Below are 20498 nucleotides of genomic sequence, written 5' to 3'. Positions count from 1 at the left end.
GTGTGGGGGGGCGTGGGGGGTGATGACGAGGGGCGTGGGGGGTGGTGGCGGGGGGGCGCGGAGGGTGGTGGCGGGGGGGTGGCAGGGCGGGGGGCGCTGGCGTGGGGGGGCGTGTGGGGTGGTGGCGGGGGGGGCGCGGGGGTGGTGGCGCAGGGGGTGGGGGCGCAGGGGGTGGTGGGGTGATGCATGGGGAGGAAGCTGTAGATGCAGTCTGTTGGATGGTTTCAGTCTTAGTGAAAAATAAGTCCATGAGCTCCTTGCACATGTTGGAGGTGAGAGTGGATGGAACAGGGAAGAGGGGTTTAAGGAGATGGTTGGCAACAGAGAAAATTGTTCTTCAGGACGATCCTGTGGTCCATGGTTTTGGCAGAGGCGAGTGCGGCCTAATAATCCTTGATGTGGTCCAGCCAGATCTGATGATGGATGGCTAAAACAATTGAGTGCCAGATACGCTCACATATGTACTGCTTGGCCTTGAGGGAGTAAAGCTGGAGGACTATACCAGGGATAAACCGTGATCAAAAAGAGCAAAGGTTTTGCTGTGGATAAAGACATCAAAGGTGAACATGAGTGAGTGATGAATGACTCTGAACATCAACTCAGGCTGAGGATTCAAAATTAGTTCTTTTACCTGGGAGCGCCCCTTCTGTTGCTGGGGCTACCAAGCTTAACAGTTCTCTTATATACAGTGCACGGAGGTTTGGATAGTCAAAAGGGGAATTTTAACTGCTGCTGCCTGGCAGAAACTGGGCGGAATGGAAGTTAAAATCCAAGTGGACTTCGGTTTGCTCAAATTAAAAGAACACTTTAAAAAGAATTTTGAAAAATCATTTATTTGCAGATTCACTGAATTCATACTGGCTACATAGATATAACTGAGAGAATGCTTTGAAAATGAGATCCTCACTAAGTCTAGTAAGCAGTTCCTGAACTGCACACGTGTCGCTGTGGTAGGGGAAAAATATTGCATAGAGATATACTGAAAAAAAGAAATAGGCATGAAATTGGACTTTGACTGTTTTGCGCTGCAGCCGAAGATCAATTTCACCCCAATATTTCTATATCAAATGTGAGGTATATGATAGCTTTATATCCAGGAGTTCAATGTTGGTTGGTCAAGGTTTATTTGCCATTTTGATCACTTGAAATAGTTTTGTTGCCCAGGCGTCACTATAAGATTGCCATCAGTTAGCTGGTTATTAGATTCCCCCCGCATATTGCACAAAGTGACAACAGTGTTTCAAGCAGTGCACAGATTTCTGTACAAACACAGTAATCTTGAATAACTTTTACCTCAAGGGTTTCATTCTCTGCTGAAGAGATTTGCTCTAACCGAGTCTGGCACAGCCTCTCCACCCAGTGCTGAACCTTTGCAGATTCTTCCAGATCTTCCCGTTCTGTTTCAGATACCTGAAGCAATGCACCAATGACTTAGCTCACTCACAAGTCATGTCAACAGATTGGTAAAGATTTTAAAGTTGTCATTGTAGCCTGGCAAATATTACTGGAAAGGGAAAGCAAGTCTAGGCAACTACTTTCTTCCAAGATACTCCCATTGTCTATTAAAAAAGAAACCCATTGGGCTGAATTTTAATGGGGAAGGCGGGTTGGGAGCAGGGCGGAAACCCGGGAGAACAGGTTTCCCGCAGGTCCTGCTGAATTTAATGGCGTGGCCTGATGTGCATGGGAAGCCTCTGTTGCACCCCCCCCACCCCCGGCCAGCAGCCAGCTTGAGAGGAGGGAGGGATAGCGTGGGGGGTGGAGGAGCACAGGGAGGGGGTCAGTGAGGTTTGGGGACCGGGACCAGCACAGAGGTTGGGGGGGTGGGTGAAGAGCGGGGCCTGGAGGAGTCCGGGGGGGCGGGGGGTTAGGGAATGATCGGTGGCTGCAGAAGTAGGGGGAGGGCCAGAGGAGAAGGGGGGTTGTTGGTGGAGCAGGGGGACGGGGTGGGTTAGGGAATGACCGGTGGACGGAGGAGTATGGGGAGGGGGAGGGGGGGAAATCGGCGATCACATGGGGTGGGTGAGTTAGGGATGCTGGATCCAGGAGGCAAGGGTGAAGGATCCAACTGTCCTTGCCTTGCATTAGGTGGCGGGTTTTATGAGGTGTGCAAAACCCGATCAGCTAAATTTAAATTCAAAATGGAGGTTAAAACAGAGGCTTCCAGCCTCATTATAATATTTAAATAGACGACCCACCTCCTGGGAGTGGATTGGCTGCCCACACCCGCCCCCCGTCCCGTCTCCTTTGAAACCGGAAGTGGGCAGGTTGAAGGTAGGTTCTGGTCAAGATTCAGATTTTTAATACTTTAACTCCTCACATGACCCCAACCCACCCTTTTTTTAAGGTTAAAACTCCCCCCATTGTCATTAAAATAGTCCTTACATTTTAAAAAAGTCAGTTTCCTCACCATGTCAGTAGCCTGCTTATCAGGATTGGGTGAGTCCAGATTGGCTTTCTGAAGTCATAACCGCCAATGTCTTCTAGTTTTTTTTTTACTGCTAACTAATCTTCTCTTCAATGGTTTTCTCCTCTGCCCTCCTGAAGGTGCTGACTCCCTATGAGGGTAATTTCTATGAGTGCTTGGGCCCTCCAGTATTTCACCCAAGGAGGCATTATTTACGTGTTTCACCCAAGGAGGCATTATTTACGTGAGCCTTGACGATGAGTGCTGGCAGATTATTCGATCCTATCCTTACCCAACGTCTACACATTCCCACTTCCAGCAGGGGTAACTGGACAGCGATCGAGAGCAGGAACCCTTGCTGATTGCCCCACCCCAACACAAATTCACACAGGCCAATTGTTTTGTCTACACTGTTGTCTTGCTGAGATCAGCCAACACCAACACAGACAAAAGGGTTGAAGCCAGGTTCTTCCTGATCTCACTATCTGACCTATCCATTACTTTCAAAAAAGTCACTCCAGGACACCTTCCTATTGCTGATGTCATGTAATAGGCTTGTGTCAAAGAATATTTCTGTGAGAATATATTTTTTCAGCAGACAATGGGGGAAAAAGAACAAAAAGTACCCCTTAGGTTTCTTTCCACTTTACAGTTTTATAGAAGTGGCAAACACAATGTAAAAGACATAGTTGTGTTTCATACCTTTTAAGAATGAAAAAATTACATGTAGTGTGCAAGAGCTTTTAAATATATATTTTTAATGTGGACTATTTGTCCTTAATATGAAAACTTGGTAGCAGTGGCCACATGAAGCTACAGATTGAAGAACAAAATCAAGAACGGTGGTTCTATAAATGAATATCACTAAAGACCACCATATTTATATTTGAATAAGATTTTGAGATACAATCAATCTGAGTACAGTACATCAGAACCAGGGCTAGAAGTAAATGCCCTTTGGAAATGTACTTTTCTCGTTGCAGAGAAACCCTAAAATCCATACAGTTACATTTTAACAAGACACAATGTGGCGGCCTAGTAAATAAATTGGACAAACTAGGAGGATGCAGTTGGCATTTTTCCATTTAAATTAAAGATAATGCACATCACATGGAAATAAATTCCAATTCAGTAATCTTCAATGAAGCCAGCAAAATACCCATAGTACAAATATTATCTAATCTTTCAGTTTAGGGAAAGTTTATGCAACTTTAGAACTATTGAAAGCAATCAAGTAGGTCAAATCTAACTCACTTCTAGATAATTTAGTATGTTAAATACTTTTGCAGTGAGATGAATAACCCTTCTCCAACAAAAAAACAGTTGCAGTGGACTCATTGAGGCCCCACTCCTCAATACTTTGTGCCTTCCTCAACAACCTCTCCAAAACAGTTGCGGTGCATTCCTCAACACTTGCTTCAATAACCCCGAATGGCTGCAGTGTACTACTCAATAAACGCCCACAAATAATTGCAGTGCAATCCTCAACCTTCCCTCCCCCCAAATACTTGCAGCATATTCCTCTCTCTTTACACTATTAATATTCTGATATTGTCAAGGATGTTCTTCATTTGCCAGTCTGTCAAATCCCAAAGCTATATGAAGATTCACTGGATTACAAATGTTATGTTTGGTAAATGGTAGGTAATTAGGCAGAGTTTCTAAATTCTAATATTAGGCCTTGCTCCAAAAAATATCTTTGAAAATAGAGGCAAAAAAGGTCTTCATTATCTCCACATTAGTTGGGGACTATTTAAATCGTGAAATCACACAGAAGTATTACTTGAAAGTCAATTATTTGACCACCTGCAGTGTCAATATACCTCTTGGACTAGTCGGCTTATTTTCAACTGTTTTTCTTTCTCCAGCATCTCCTCTTTCTCTTTTGCGAGTTTCTGTTCAAATTCCAGCTCCTTCTTATTCTTCCTCTGCTCAAATAATATCTCAGCCTTGGACCTCTTCCTCTCCTTCCCTTTCTATCAAGGTTTAATGTGGAGATGTGTTCATGGAGAAATCCTGAATTGTAACCACTGCAGACTACTCAAAAATTAAACTAGCCACAGCAACAGAAAAATAATAGGATATGCAGAAACTAAGAAAATCAAATTCTCATTCCTCAACTCATGCAAAATCCAAAACATGCAAGTGAGTACAAAGTAGATACACAGTAAATAGACAGAGGAATAGTTAAGAAAATATTCATTCCTGAAAAATGTCCCTGCCTCCTCTGTCCCTTTCATGATTCCAGGTGAGAAACATTTAGAGCTAATAACATGGGAGGGGGGAGGATAGTCATGCTCTTCAGTGTAGATCAAAGTGTTCAGCTCATAGTTACTTTAGTCTACGTACTTTTTTCAACTGGGGCTAATCAGTATTGGTGAGGTCTAGCTCTCCAGATGCTATTCTAGCTCTCCTTAGCTTAAAGAATGTTTGGAGGTTAGTGTGAGAAGTGGGATGAGGAATTGTTAAATGAGGAGAAGCAACTAAAAAGGGCAGAGGAAATTGGTTGAGACCACAATTATTCCAGCAGCTTCTATTCTTTATATTTTTGTTCGTTCTGTTGCAAGTTTACTTAAAATAAAGGGCAGGATTTTCATTGGGTCGTAGAGGCGGGATTGGAGGCGTGTGGGGGGTTAAAATCCCGAAATCGGGGGGCACGAACCCATCCCGCCTCCAACCCACCTCCATGCCAGTTTCAAAAGAGGCGGGTACCCAACCCGCACTGGGACCCGCCTCCCCGAGGCGGGAAGGGGATTAGTGTCAATTAACTGCCTGTTAACAGGCAGTTAACAGGCAGTTTTTAGACTAATCCCTATTTTCATTCTTGAAGTGTGGGATTCCCGAAGGCTCCAAACCACAGCAAGTTAGCGAGGCGGGCCGTCAGGCTGAAGGGCTTGAGATGTCCGGTGTTCAGGTGAGTGATGGGTGCATGAGTGTTTGGTGTGTGTAAAGTGATTAAAGAAGTTTTACTTACCTTTACAGCCTTCCTTCCTTCAGGCCTTGGGAGTCCCTCATCTCACCGGCACAGAAAGCAGAATGGCTGCGATGTCAAAAATTGCGGCATTCAGCTTTCTGTTCTGGGGAGATCTCTAAATCATCCTGATAGGAAGGAATTAACTTGGAGCACAGATTGTCAGTGTTTGACAGCTTCAAACAGCTGTGAAACGCTGATATTTCATCTGTCAAAAGGTCTTGACAGATGAAATGTCAATCTGTGACGTCACTTGTTGCCGGGTGGCCCTTAATTGGCCTGCTGAGCCCGCTGGGTGGGCTCAACAAGGTCAATCAAGTCAAAATTGTGTGGGTTGGCTACAACTCGATGGAGGCGGGACTACAACCCCGAAAGTTGTAGTCCCGCCTCCTACCCATCTCCTCAATGAAAATCCAGCCCAAAGTCTCAGTTTATTTTGCTATTCATCCTCCAACCAATGCCATATGCATAATCACGCTGAACTAAGACTGAAATGTCATCTGTAGCTTATTTCACACATTATTTCTTACTGCTCAATATGATACTGCTGCCTAAAAACATCTTAAACATACCAAACCACATAAATATTAGAAATTTTGGTAACTACCAATTATTAATTTGCTAATGTTTAGTTCAGTGCAAGTACTGTATTGGAAGTTTTCAATATCTCTATGTAAAAAAATATAATTTGAGTGAAATTTGCACTGCATTTTTAAAAACTGACAGCAGGGGTCACCAGCAATGCACGATAACTAATCAGGCATTACTGCACTAAAAATGAACTGATATTAAAATGGAAACTTCAAGAGCACCTGAAAATATGGGAAACAAAAGCATATCCCCAGACAAAATTTGTGTTTCAGTGTAAAAGTATAGCATGAAAGAGCAAAATGAAAGCAATGAGGTTAGTTATAAATAAAATGAACACTAAGCTTATGGAATGGATGATCTATATTGTTTGTTATTAACTTTTTTCTCTCAAGAATCTTAGAAATATCCATCATTTTATGTAAAATTTAGTCACTGAGTTTTGGTACAGTTCATATGAGAGTGTCTTTAATTTTCAATTCAAGAACTAAATCCACAGCTTCAAAGATTTGTGAAAAGCCATGATTGTGACTCAATAAATGCACTGAATGCTGTAAGTACAGATATGCTGCAATGTTTTCAGAAAGACTTGACAAGTTCCTGTGGAGGTCATTACAGCACATTGGGGGTCTAGAGATGTGCCACGGACAACCATAGCATCCTAAAACTTGCTTGTCTTATGGGATCAAAGAAAATTTCTGAGCCTTTTCTTGAATTGGTCATAGGATAGATCCTCTAGGGGGAATTTTAACCTCATGGGAAAGGAATGGTGGAGCAGTTAAAGTGGAGCGGTTCTATTTCCTGCTCCATTCCCAATAATTCTCCATTTAATGTCGTTTTGGCAGTGCATTAAACTCTGGCGGGACTTCATTAATAAATGCAAATTGGGGTCCTATGACATACACAGGACCCCGATGACATTTTAACCCACTTCTGAGTGGGCTGCGGTCAATGCTGCCCCACTAGATATAACTGTCAGGAAGCCAGCAATGCTTGCTAAGGTAAGTTAAAAAAAACTTTCAATGGCCCAGTAAGTCCTGTCACAATGCGTGAGTACGGACAGGGTACTCATGCGTGTGACCGGAGGAATTGCCGGTTTTCAGCATGCACAGCACATGCGCTGAAAACCGGCATTTCCTGTCCTCTGAGCCAAGGGGTTAAGAGGCAGAACGCGTGCGACTGCACAGGCAGCGCGTGCGCAGTGAAATTCCTTTTTTTTCCCCCAGAGTTGCCCGAGTGTAAAGGCCTCCGGTTTTTACGCGTGGAAAAACCAGACGTAAGTATTTAGTTTTACAGGTAAGTGGGCTTTTAGTACAATTTAGAAAATGTTTTTCCACAGGTTTATTATTTTTAAAGATTTTACAGTAAGGTAAGTTTCGTTTTAGACCCTATTTTTAAAAAATTTATTTTTTTCAAAAAATTTATTAATTGTTTAAAACATTTTTTTAAACTTATTTATAGTTAATATAATCAGTGGGATGTTTTTAAAAATTTTATTTAAAGTTTAAGTAGTGTTTTGGCAGCCCATACTTTTCATGAGTTTGACAGTTCTTACTCTCAAACTCATGAATGAGTTTCCCCTCCCCTGATTGGCTGCACAGTGCTCACCTGATCCCAGCCGGCACATCGCAGTAACTACGCTGCTGGATCAGGTAAGCACATCGCACCGACATCTGAACCGGGCCAGTGACAGGAAATGCAAGCAGGCCCGGGCTTCAGATGTCGGCGCGCAGGGTGAGTGCACATCGGGGGCTTGCACGCGCGGCAAGCCCCCGATCCTAATTTCAGGGCCATTATTGTGGCAGGAAGCAGTTGTGCTCCTCTGGGACCCACAAGAAAATCCTGCTGCCCAAGGCACCACCACGCCACTGCCTCATAACAATCCCCCTCTCATACTTAACTTGCTGATGACAGCTTTCCCTCCGTTACCACTCTGCCCTCCCCCTCGGTTACCACTCTGCCCTCCCCCACTCTATCTGTCCCTGCTGGCCAGCTGCTGCTTTCTGCCCGAGATGGACAAGCAGCTGACCACTGGCATCCTGGCAATTAAAATATGCTGGGCTTCCATTGAAGACTCCTGCACAGGATTGTCATCCACTGCCAGCTTCCTGCTGGGAGTTAAAATTGGCCCTTCCTTTTTTTTGTGCCTCCACTAGGATTTAAGAATTACTAGAGGTTAGGAAGGCAATATATGAGCTCGCACCATCTGGTGGATGGGGAAAACAATAAAGCGAGCAACAGCTTATTTCACCATTTTTTCCTCAGTGCTTTTATGATCATAGAATTGAACCATGCAGAGCAGGTTTAGTTTAGTTTATTATTTATTAATTAGTTTAATTCCCTTTTATGTGCTGAGTTAGCTGATCTTGACTGAGGAGGACATTGGGACACTAAAGTGGGCTACTTCTGGCAATGCATTCACTCATTATCGCTATCTAGTAATGCCTGCGGAAAATACGCACGTGGGTGTCTTGGGGACAGAATCTGGCATGCCATGATGCCCCCTGTAGTTGAATAGCATGCTTACGTTCACTCTATAGGCTCACTCATGAAGAATGGCACTTGGGTGAAGCAGTGTAGGGCTGCTGGTATACATGGAAGCAGAACAAACCATGATTCAGTGTGGGGCAGTAGAAAACAATGATGGTTGCAGGCTATATATCACAATGTACTTGAAGCTGTGTCCTTGAGTTGCTGGGGTTTGGGATACATCTAGCTTATCAGAATGTGTGGACAACCTTTTGGCCTTACTTTTGTTTATTTGTAAGTGAGATATATCATTCAAATATTTTGATTATGATGTACCATAAATTCACAAGCTCATTTCTCTGGACAGTCTTTATATCACACAGCAAAATGATGAAATGTATTTTCAGGAAATATTTGAAAGGTAAACAGCACTGTATGAAGAATTAGAACCAAGGCAAATTTAAACTCAATCCACACAAAAACAAACAAAAGCAATTTGTCACACTGTTAAAATTCTCTACCTTGTGGGTGGTGGGATATTTGCCTTCGTATCGATAAAACCACCCAATTGCTATGAGTGAAAGAAAAAATCATGCAGTTAGGGTAATGGAGCATGAACTATTAAACACGGATTGCAGCCTGCACACATACAGAGGGAACACCGCTCCTCCTGAGATTGCCATACCTTTTTCAGAGAATTAGACACTGAAAATGAAGAATTATTAAGTTGTGTGGAATGCTGGACAACTTTTTACCTGTACCTTACCTTGTAAGTTTCTACTCTGTTCTCCTTTCATTCAGAGAACTTTGAAATTCATATTGTCTCACTTTTTGAAAAAAATGTTTGTGTGCTGAATACTGAAGACGTTATATTACCTAAACACTTTTCAACATCACTTATTTCTGTTGATGTCTAAAGGCACCCACAAATGAAACATGGAAACAACACCATGTTTTAGAAGCTTGATTAAAATATTTACGATTTTGCCCTCACCAAGTGACTGACCGTCACATTATCTGAAGATCTGATTGTATTTGTGAGCATAGAATTTAGATGTAAATTTTTGATAAATAGAAGATAGACGTATGTTTTGTGTTACAAGAATTGCGCATGAGAAATATTACTTTCGTGTAAAACAAAATTAGTAATTGCGCTTTTCATATGCAAGTTCTAAACAGACTTGGGAGGTAGGAGGAAGAAGTATTGTACTGTTTGTTGAGTCTGTGGCACACAGTATCTCAGCTTTACCCAACACTCTTTTTTGATTGACAGGTGGAATTTGAATGCAGCACACATACTCAGATCCTGAGCTACAATATTGGCTGCCAAACCTGCTCCTTTTTCAGCTCCGTGCTTGCTTGGGTCACTTGATCCACTGTTAGCTGAAGATGGTCATCGATCTTTTTGTCTTCTGGGAAAGAAGAGTGATGGGAGGAGAGAACAAGATTTTGTTTAAAAAAAAATAATGATGCTGGCACCATGGGTATTATAATTCTGTATCTTCTGAGCCAAAAATAACCTTAGAACCATCATAGAATTGGTAACTGCATCAATGGACAGTGTCGGATCTTGCCTCATCACTAAGAAAGCATTTTTTAATGAGTAAAGAGTGAAATACACTACTTATACAATGAAAGTACTGACATTTCTCTATATTTTCCTTGTAATGATGGTATGCTTTGTGGACTATAGAAGCAATACTTCTAACATAAGCCGGAGGCCATTTGTCTTTCCATCACCTGCTGACCTTGAAAGGCTTGCTACCCTCTAGGTTCATATACAGTTACAGAATGTAGACTGAGCAGGAATTTGATGTTGTTCCCTTTCATTACCTTGGTGTCCAACAAAATAAAGCAAGTGAATGGTGTTCAGAAACAAGGTTATCCCACCTTCCATACAGCAAGTGATATAGTTACATTGCAATAGAACTGCTGGTCATATATTTTTTTCCTTTCCTATTGGAAGGTGCGTGTTCTACACTTGCTGACTGCCAACAGTTACATGATTGAAATCAGGAGGTTGTATTGTAGGAAATCACAGTTGCACATTTCAGCAATCAGCAGTGAAATTGTTGCAGCACTCCAGAGAGCAGGCATCAAGTATGACATTAATTGGGACTGTGGCTCTCATCAAAAAGATTCTGAGCAGTACTGGATTGTAGAATGATGCTTAGTAAAGATATATTTATAGCAAAGGTAGACCAATTATCATAACAGACTCATGACGTTGCCTCTCCCAGTTTATTCTCTTGCATTGAGTTTGACTAAACCAAGAAATATTTCAAGATGTATGATACAGAAACATAAGTCTTGAGTCAAATTATTACCTCTACTCAGGCTAAATAGCCAAGATACAAATAACTGGATAAGATAGACCAAAGTTGTTCTTTTAAAGAGTTTTGTCACTCTCACAGAAAATACTTTATGCTTCTGTCATTTATAGAATTTTTTTAGCATTACCCAGCAGCAAGTTTTCCTCTGTTTTGGCATAATTGGAGAGAAAGCATTGGTATATTTTTAAAGCATTAAAAACTGAGAAGCTGTAGATATAGTAGCAAATGCAGTTGCATATTATATCAAGCACCTTTTCACATTGTTATTGTTTGAAAATGAATCAAAAATGTTACTGAATGTTTTAAAACTTTTCGGGTGCCCAAGATACAAAACTAATTCTTTTAATATAAAAAAGTAGTAGTAGAGTAACTTTACCCCTTAAGTTTTAAAAAATGTATTTGTCTCATTTTCTTTGTCTTATGTCTGCTGCTGAGAGAGAGGCACATGGCCTTTTCCCAGGTTGTTACCTTTGGTCAGCTGCCAGGAGATGCCACGGACCATCCATATGTAATTTTCTCTCTGATTTTCCAATCTTTATTCTGCCGCTTACCCTCCCAAAATAGGGATAGTAATGTGCTGCAAGTCCATGAATACTAGGAACTGGGATTGAAACTGCACAAGTGTATTTCGCATAGGACCCTTACAGCCAGCAGAGAGTTACCATTATAAATGTGAACATAAGAATTTATAATGGTAAAACTTGACACAAAGGTGTGATAAAAATGTGACAACAGGAAGTAAGGTTTTGTACAGGAAGTGCATGCAGACAAAAGATTTTTAATATATGATATCGATTGAGTTTCAATATACACAACAATTAAAGCTTAATTGTTGCAAATCAGTGCAAATAATTAAAAAATCCCAGAAAAATTATTTAAAAATCAAAATGCCACATAAAACATAATTTCTGTTCTGTTTTGAGATATACAATTCTCATTAAACACAGTTTAAGACTATGTATTTATATAGCTCACAAAGCTTAGCATATCCTACAGCTCTGAGTGTAGGACTATGGTAATTAAACTTTTTTTAATTCAGTCTTGGGATGTGGCCATTGCTGGCAAGGCCAGCACTTATTACCCATTACTAGTTGCCCTAATGGTTGATACAATGAAGTGGTTTGCTAGGCCACTTCAGAGGGCAGTTAAGAGTCAACCATGTTGATGTGGGGCTGGAGTCACATATAGGCCATGCTGGGTAAGGATGGCAGGTTTCCTTTCCTAAAGAACATTAGTGATCCAGTTACATTTTTACGACAATCCATGGTCACTTTTACTGATACCAGCACTTTATTTTCAGATTTTTAAAACTGGGATTTGAACTCAAATTCTCTGGATTATTATCCAGACCTCTGGATTACTAGTCCAGTACCATAACCACTATACTTCCATACCCTGTTCTGCTACAAAAGAACTCTCTCATTCTTCCTACTGGAGTTGAACTACATATGTTTTCTTGGAGGTATACAGCCATCTATTGTTTCGCCCAATTTTTCTCCTTTGTAGGCAAGTGGGTAACCTGTTCATATACCACTGTCAATAATACTTTGAACCTGGGCAATAAAAGATGGTCATCCCATGGCATCTCTGTTTGCAATTCTCCCTCCCTCTCGATCTTTGGAGGACAAGGACCTAGCATCTACTTGGCACTTCCGCATGGGCTCGGTACTTTCACACAATAACACAGCCGATATTGGGAACTCAGTGGAGTGTGAAATTGAATCTGTGTTCCAGCATTCTGTGGCATCATTAGTTGGTCTTCCACATCACCCAAGCACACAATTTGTATCCTCAACTTTGGGCAACCTCAACTCAGTCAGTAGTGTCCATAAATCAACAGCACAAAACTCTCCATATTTTGACATTAATTTGGCATTTATACAGAGATCACGAGGATGACCAGTGCAGGAAATGAGAATTTTACACTGTTGCAGGCGAGTACATTTTCTTACTGAGGAAGTGTAGAAAGAGTTTCATACTGCATCTAAACTGTGCCTATCCTGATCTGGGAGAGCTTGATGCAGTCACTAGAGCCAACAAGTGGAAAATGTTTCATTCCTTAGTACTGACCTCCATCATCACAATAAGCATGAAGGAAGTGTTTAAATCCCGTAAACTATGAGCTAGTATCACAGTTTAGTGAGATTAAATTTATAGCTGCTTTCATCCACCATGCCCCTTAGCTCTGCCTTGAATAATTTTAATGAAAATGACTTAAATGAAAATGATGAAGTATTGATGAGCACGGCACTTCAGTTCTAATTTGCAATGCAATTTGTGAAACCCTGTGCACATTCAAAAATCCTGTGACAGTTCCTCAGAAAGGCAGCCATTTCAATAAAAATGAAATGGCATCTTTTGCTTGACTGATTATATTGGTAAGGAATATAAAGCATCTTGAGTACCAAAACTAATCACAATCAGACTAGACATTTTTATTGCAGTGATATTATCTTGAACTACAATACCAGTCAAATACCTTGTTTTATTACACTGCTAAAACAGGAAGCAGGTGGTGCTAATGCTCTGGAAGCATAGAGACCTACTTCACAAACTGGATTTAAAGGCTGCATCTTGTAATGGACATAATGTGGCCAGCAGCGAAAATTAATAGGTACCACTGGTTGAGATGGGGAGATGGATGTTCCTGGCTGCCATTCTGTTTTGCCTATGGTAAAGCTGAGCCATCAGCCTATTTATATAATCTAACAATGCTGGCACTTATGGACTTTACCCTAGCGCTGGGGAAGACACACAGTAAGAAAACGAATCTCAAACGGGCTGTAAAATGAATGTAACATTATATTCTTCAATTCCTATTTCCGTGCATGCTCTGGTACAGACTACAGCCCATCCATCAGCTGAGAGCATCAGATGCAAGTAACATTGTTGATTTACAGCCATCTCATTTTCTATCTTGGTAACACATTTGAATATGCCACTGCCGGGCTGACATCTGACAAACTAGCGATCAGATTTTCTCTAAACCTTCAGAACCCTTCAAATTTCTTACAAAATTAGAAAAAAAATAACATTTAACTTTTAGTATTGTGTTTAGGTTAAAAGATGATCTGTATGAAACATAGGTGTAGAAATTGGTTTGCATTGCGCCCGTCTTTCGGGCATAAAATGGATGCAAAGCATACCAATTTAGCAGTGGGAATCTGCATCCATAATTTTAACATGCTCGCCTGAACAGGTGATAAGGACACCCACCCAAAGCCAGTGGGGTCCTTCTATACATATCGATATCATCAAGAGCCAACTGCAATTTTAACTCAGGCCTGAGCGGGGAAGTTGCTGTGCCTTTCCTGCTAGGCCACCCCAGGACAGAAGAGGATCAGTCCCAGAAGAGGCCAAAAAAAAAAGTGTTTTTCTTTCCTTTGTATGATCAAGAGGAGCAGGCATGCTCCACTGGGCCCCACAAGGAAAGCTTAAGCCTCCCCGCACTGTACTTTTCCCCCTTCCTGGGTACGGCCTAAAACCAGGGTCTAAGTATCAGTGATAACAACAGAAAACGCTGGAAAAACTCAGCAGGCCAGGGCAGCATCCATGGAGAGAGAAACAGAGTTAACGTTTCAGGTCGATGATCAACCTGAAATGTTAACTCTGTTTCTCGCTCCACGGATGCTGCCCTGGCCTGCTGAGTTTTTCCAGTGTTTTCTGTTGTTATTTCGGATTTCCAGCATCCGCAGTATTTTGCTATCATCTAAGTATCAGTGGTTCATTAAATTGCATTACTGTGCCATGAAGCAGGTTTTACAAAGCTTATGGTTTAAAAAAAGGCTACAAAGTCACTTCATATACAAGTTATGTTATACTGAACATAAATTGTTTAATTTTGTTGGATAGATCAGATTATGGAATTTAAAAAAAACTTACAAACAAATTAAAGGCTAATGCTATCCTGGAAATCAACATGTCATTCAATAAAACTCCACTGGGTGGATGGTGGATTTCACAGCAGTGTCCACATGTCTTTTACTGGATTTGAGGGGGAATTTTAACTCCCTCTACCCGGTGTAAACTAGACGGCATGGGAATTAAAATCAAAGCAGTAGACATACAGTTAATTTTCTACACCTCTGTCATCTGCCTGCCACTGGTTTAATTGGCAGTGGAAGCACTCATGTGACTCAGGCTGGAGCTTCATAAATAGATTTAAATTAGGGTCCGATTGCATAGATACTGCTCCTCCAGATCCCACAAGCAAAATGTGGGCTGCTGTCGCCCGGACTCCTTTCTGTGATTTTACAACAAAGTCTGCAATACACCCTCTACAGCTGGCAACAAAGGAATAGGGACTCTCTAAATAAGGAATGAAAACATTACTGTAAAAGTATCTTACTTTTACTTTTCGGTGGTGAACGTGGGAGAACATCAACACTAACTGACTTCGGACTTTTGAGTTGTTCTCGGTGTCCCCAGTCTTCATCCCATTCCTTTTTAAATTTCTGCTCCTCTGCTTCTATCCTGGAAGAAACAATGATTATTTCACAATCAGATGAACAAACATAATTGTGTTCTGCATCACCTTTAGTTCCTTTGCTTTCAGTTGGGCAAAAAAAAAGTCCACAATTACCCTGAAAATAATTGGAACAGTTTTGCAGTAATACAGGCAAATCACATTGAACAAAATACATAACTCTTTCTTCTGATGACAGACAACATACCCGGTACACCTGAAACAAGTGTGCTGTTTCCTCAGCAATGCCCTTCAAGCCAGAGAGTAATGACATTTGTTGTGTAATTGGTTAATGATTTCGTTGACTGCACAATTGCAATCAGAATGGTTTGTCCCGGCTTATTAATTGCTGCTCAGCATGAAAAAAGGAATGACACAAAAATATGAGTATTGATATCCATTATCAACGCCAGTTAATGACACCTAGCACCTTGCCTTGTTTCCCCAACATATTGTACAGTAATGTAAACTTATGCATACATCAGGAATGGGATTTTGCCAGCCTCCAAGTGTCAATCATGTTTAGACATTAAAAATGAAAGCCACATACTTCTTTTTTAATTATTTTTTTCTCTTAAGTCTTCTTCCCTCCCCTCTTGAAGGCACTAACTCATGCTGAGAGCAATACTCCAGGTACTGGCAGCTCTTGAACACTTTGCTCAAGTGACCATTTTCGATGTGTGAGCCCAATCAGGTACATGATTCAAACAGAGTGGAGAAGCACGGTCCTATCTCTACATCATGCACACTTGCTACACTGGGATTATGAGCAGTAAACCTGACTGATTTTCCCCCTCCCCCATCCAGAGTGCTGAGGTCAACTGGGACACCCCCACCAAACCCACTCGAGCTAACAGCACCAACTGGTGACTGAACCTGGGTTCTTCCTGGACCAGTAGTATATTGAACCATGGGGGATCTGTTAATAATCATGCAAGTCCGATAGAACTCCACCAAACAGAACTGAAAGTTTGAAATGTGTGACTTTGCCTCTGAAATATTGGTTAATAGTTCACTATTTTACTTAGCCAACAATGTCAAATGATTTTTGTATTAAAGCATTATAAGATTTTTGAGATAGAAGAAAAACATTTATTACTCATAAATAGTGTCATCAAAAAGATGTTCATAGCTTTGCTTTTATACAACATCCAATGATAATTGGATTGTGACTCTGAACTAACACAGTTGGGTTTGTTGGTTCGCCCCTTGAGCAGGTTGCAGATGCAATGCAAATTTAACTGCAATCACAGAGAATTCCGAGCAATGCAATGTTCCAAACATTTTAATTGAAAAACACAATTGTCACAAAGGTAATCCCATTGAACTTAATTTTCTTGTTTTTGTATATTTATTCCAATGAATCATGTACACGAGGGGAAATTATAATTTATCTAACTCTATAACTGCAGCTTTCAAAATATATTATATTATTGTCACCTTATGCAGAATCTGTTAATATGACATAAGCAAAGCAAACACAAAAATTGATGTCTTACACAAATATAACATTTCAATATTTTCAAAGCTATACAGATATGAAAAAATGATTCTTGCTTTCTCCTCTTAAGGTATTTGTTTAAGCATTTTTTTTACTGCACTAGATTCCCATAGAGGTATCTTTAGGAAAAACTCAAGTCATTCTGATTCACAATACTGATTTATGCTAGAACACAATAACCTACTAGCACAGCATTCTAACGGGGATAGTACAAGGCACGCATTTGGCCTCGATATGTATTAAGTAATTGACAAGTGACTCAACCGATGAATTGATTCACTTGGACAGAGCTCTCGTGTGGCTGTAAAAGCTGCCATGGCACTATTGAAGGAGAGCAGGGGACTTCTCCCCATGTCCTTGGCAATATTTATACCTCAACCAACATCACTAAAAACAGTTTAAGTGGTCATTTATCTCTTTGCTGTTTACGGGACCTTGCTGTGCACAGAATTGGCTGCCACGTTTCCCTACATTACAACAGTGACTACACTACAGTGCTTTAGAACACCCTGAGGTCATTAAAGGGACTATATCAATGTAACTTTTTTCTTTTTTAAAACCCAAAAGATTCAAACACCATTCTGAATAAAATATCCTAGGGTACTTTTGTTAGGATTGTTGGGTATCATCTATCTATCATGTATTAAATTTGTTAAGCCTGCAGGTGGAGCTGTGATAGATGTTAACGGTGTCGAGGCTGGCCTGTCAGTTATCTCTTGAATAAAGTGGAAAACTTCTCACAGAAAGTGTATGTGTATGAGTCGATCACTAACAGCTAGAGAGATGGCAATTCTGTTTATGTGAGACTAACTGTGGGACTGCCACTTAGCTTACTATTGAACGCGTTTGTTTTTCATTACCGTCTCTAGTATTTCTTGGTGTATTTCACTGATTTACTTTCCATATCTTGGTTGAACTTCTCCGCTTCTTTTCATTGAAGTGTAATTTCTTAATTCTTTCTTCTCCTTTACTTGCCCTTTACAGTGTTTATTCTGATTCTACTGGAGGAGAAATTCAACTTCATTTTGCCCGCTTTGTGGGCAAAACACTGAGGTTGGAGGGACAAATTTCAGGTCATGATCTCTCGCCTCTGATGTCCCCTGGAAGTACACCGGCTGCCAAATTGGAAGCCAACGACTATTAGGTGTGCAGGGTGCCTGCCTGAAACAGGCGTGAGGGCCTGCATGTGCAAATCAGGGTCTTAATGCCTGTTGTAGGACCACGTTCAAAATTGGTAATCAACTGGGCAGCACTTGTGCCACGCATGCTCTGCCCTGTTGTTTCAGGTCATCAGTGGCCTAACCAGCAGTCCTTCAAAGGGCATTTACAATAGTGGGGACCCGTTATTTCCCTCGTCCGATTTCCTTTCGTGATTTGGTTACGTGTATATCAGGCAGCCGGTTTTACACTACTGTCAAAGTTGAATTTTAATGTGAAAGGCTGGTTAGGGGTGGGGGCTCCGAGGCAGTCGGGAAACCTGGGAGAATGGGTATCCCACAGGCCCTGCTAAATTTAACGGCAGAGCCTGATTTGAATGGGAAACCTCTGTTTCCCACAAACAGCCAGCCAGATTGAGAGGCTGGCTGGCTCCGGGCGGGTAGGCCTGCAGCACCAGGCTGCACACAGGAGGGGGCCAGGGGTCGGCCGGAGGAGCAGGGGGGGTCTGAAAAGATCGCGATCACGAGCCGGGCATGGGGGGGGTGGGGGTTGGAGGAGGAGCCGGGGTGGGGGGGGCGGGGGGAGGGGGGGGTGTAGTGTACGAGGCCTAGGGGGCGAATCGGAGGCCTGGGGGGGCTCCAGGAGGGCAATCAGCAGCCTGATGTGGGGAAGGGTGGGGGGGGGGTTCCGATTTTGGGGGGGGGGGGGGGGGGCGGTTAGGTAGGGACCTTCGATTAAGGAGGCAACTGTAAAGGCACTTCCCTCCTGGATGCAGCAGTCCCGGCCTTGCTGTAGCTGACGGATTTCACGCAGTGTGCAAAACCTGACTGTCATAAATCGCAACTTCTACAAGAAGTACTACTGAACGGCCAGCTGAGGGTGCCGCCCGAGGAGTATAAATCCTCGGGCGTGGGCCCACCTTGGCCAGAGACAGTCTGGAAACAGGAAGCTAGTGACTACTAACTAGACCTCCATGCTTTGTTACAAGTCGATTAAAGCCTTGCTTTATGTACAACCAAGTGCGTAGTGAGTCTTTATTACGTCACTGAACAGCTACAGTTAAACACAAAATGGACATTAAAGAAGGTTATATTTAAATAGATGGCCCACCTCTTGACAGCGGATTGGCTGTCCACACCCCATCCCGCCTCTGTTAAAACTGGAAGTGGGCAGGTTGGAGGCGGGTTCAGATCAGGTTTCACATTTTTTAACACTTACCCCCAACACTCCCCCAACTCACCCATTTTTTTAGGTTAAAATTCCCCCCATAGAATCATAGAAATTTACAGCACAGAAAGAGGCCATTCAGCCCATTGTGTCTGTGCTGGCCGAAAAAGAGCTATCCAGCTTAATCCCACTTTCCAGCTCTTGGTCCGTAGCCTTGTAAGTTATATCCTTCAAGTGCATATCCAAGTACTTTTTAAATGCGGTGAACGTTTCTGCTTTTTTGGGGATAAAAATTCAGATTCAAACTATAATTCTGAATCTATCATTAATAATCATAATCAGCACATGATTTCTATGATTATTTGACATCTGTTCCTGCCAGGAAAACTCAAACTGTTTAGCTCAATGCTACTATGTTGAGATATCCAAATAAATAAAATAATTTCCAATCAATAGAGTTCATCTGCTCCAGTACGGTAGCATAATGGTAATGTTACTGGACTAGTAATCCGGAGGCCTGGACTAATGATCTGTGAGTTCAAATCCCACCACGGGCAGGTGGGGAATTTAAATTAAGTTAATTAAATAAATCTGGAATTTAAAAAGCTGGTATCAGTAATAGTGACCATGAAACTACTGGTTTTGTTGTAAAAACCCATCTGGTTCAACAATGTCCTTCAGGGAAGGAAATCTGTCATCCTTACCTGGTCTGGCCTATATGTGACTCCAGACCCAGAGCAATGTAGTTGACTCTGAAATGCCCTAGCAAGTCACTCAGTTGTATAAGACAGCTCACCACCACCTCCTTCTCAAGGGCAATTAGGGATGGACAATAAATGCTGGCCTTGTCAGTGATGCCCACATTCCGGAATGAATAAAAGAAAAATTGGCAGCAGGGGGATAATTTATGCAAATAGATGCGGTGAAAAAAAATCTCACTGCTTCAGTGGCTTGTAAATTCTAATCAATGCAGCCTGGCGTGATCTGAGCAATTACATAGCAATGTTTTTAATATGATGGCTGTCTCCACGATATGCCTTTTAATATTCACTCAGAAACTCAATATGTTAATAACAATCCACAGATTTTTTCTTAGCTTTTTAAACATGTATATTCCATTTTTTGTAATAGTATATAGAACCAGAATATCAGTGTAATATTACAATCTACATTATTCAACCATGACTTGTGTTCCACAGAGGAGGTTGCCAACAAAGTAGCAGTCACAGTTTCCCACAATACATTTGACTATATATATTTATACTTATCCTATAAATTTCAACCCTATCCTTGATCACTTATTCATGCAGTTCCATTCTGGAGGAATTAATCAACACACATTAATTGGTTTAGATGGAAGTTTTTTTCCACATGCAGCACAGTCTCCATTACCTGCCATAGTGGAGGAGAAGCTCTGCTGGACAATGGCACATAATCAT

The 20498-nt window shown here is 41.6% G+C and overlaps 1 protein-coding gene across 1 annotated transcript in view; it reads right to left on the bottom strand.

Moving 5' to 3' along the window:
• The window catches only part of ush1c (Usher syndrome 1C), a 343726-nt gene that overhangs the window by 164748 nt on the left and 158480 nt on the right, over positions 1-20498 (bottom strand). The window contains exons 14-17 of the mRNA XM_086007821.1: positions 15117-15241; positions 8957-9006; positions 4231-4383; positions 1294-1410 (exon numbers count right to left, since the gene is read on the bottom strand). Of these exons, the coding sequence (XP_085863947.1) occupies positions 1294-1410; positions 4231-4383; positions 8957-9006; positions 15117-15241 (445 nt within the window). The remainder of the gene's footprint in view (positions 1-1293; positions 1411-4230; positions 4384-8956; positions 9007-15116; positions 15242-20498) is intronic.

The sequence above is a fragment of the Somniosus microcephalus genome, chromosome 15, assembly GCF_052327205.1.
Source record: "Somniosus microcephalus isolate GS21.2 chromosome 15, FLI_Smic_1.0, whole genome shotgun sequence".
Classification (NCBI taxonomy): domain Eukaryota; kingdom Metazoa; phylum Chordata; class Chondrichthyes; order Squaliformes; family Somniosidae; genus Somniosus; species Somniosus microcephalus.
Note: the sequence above shows the minus strand (reverse complement) of the source record. Positions and strands in the feature narration are given on the sequence as shown.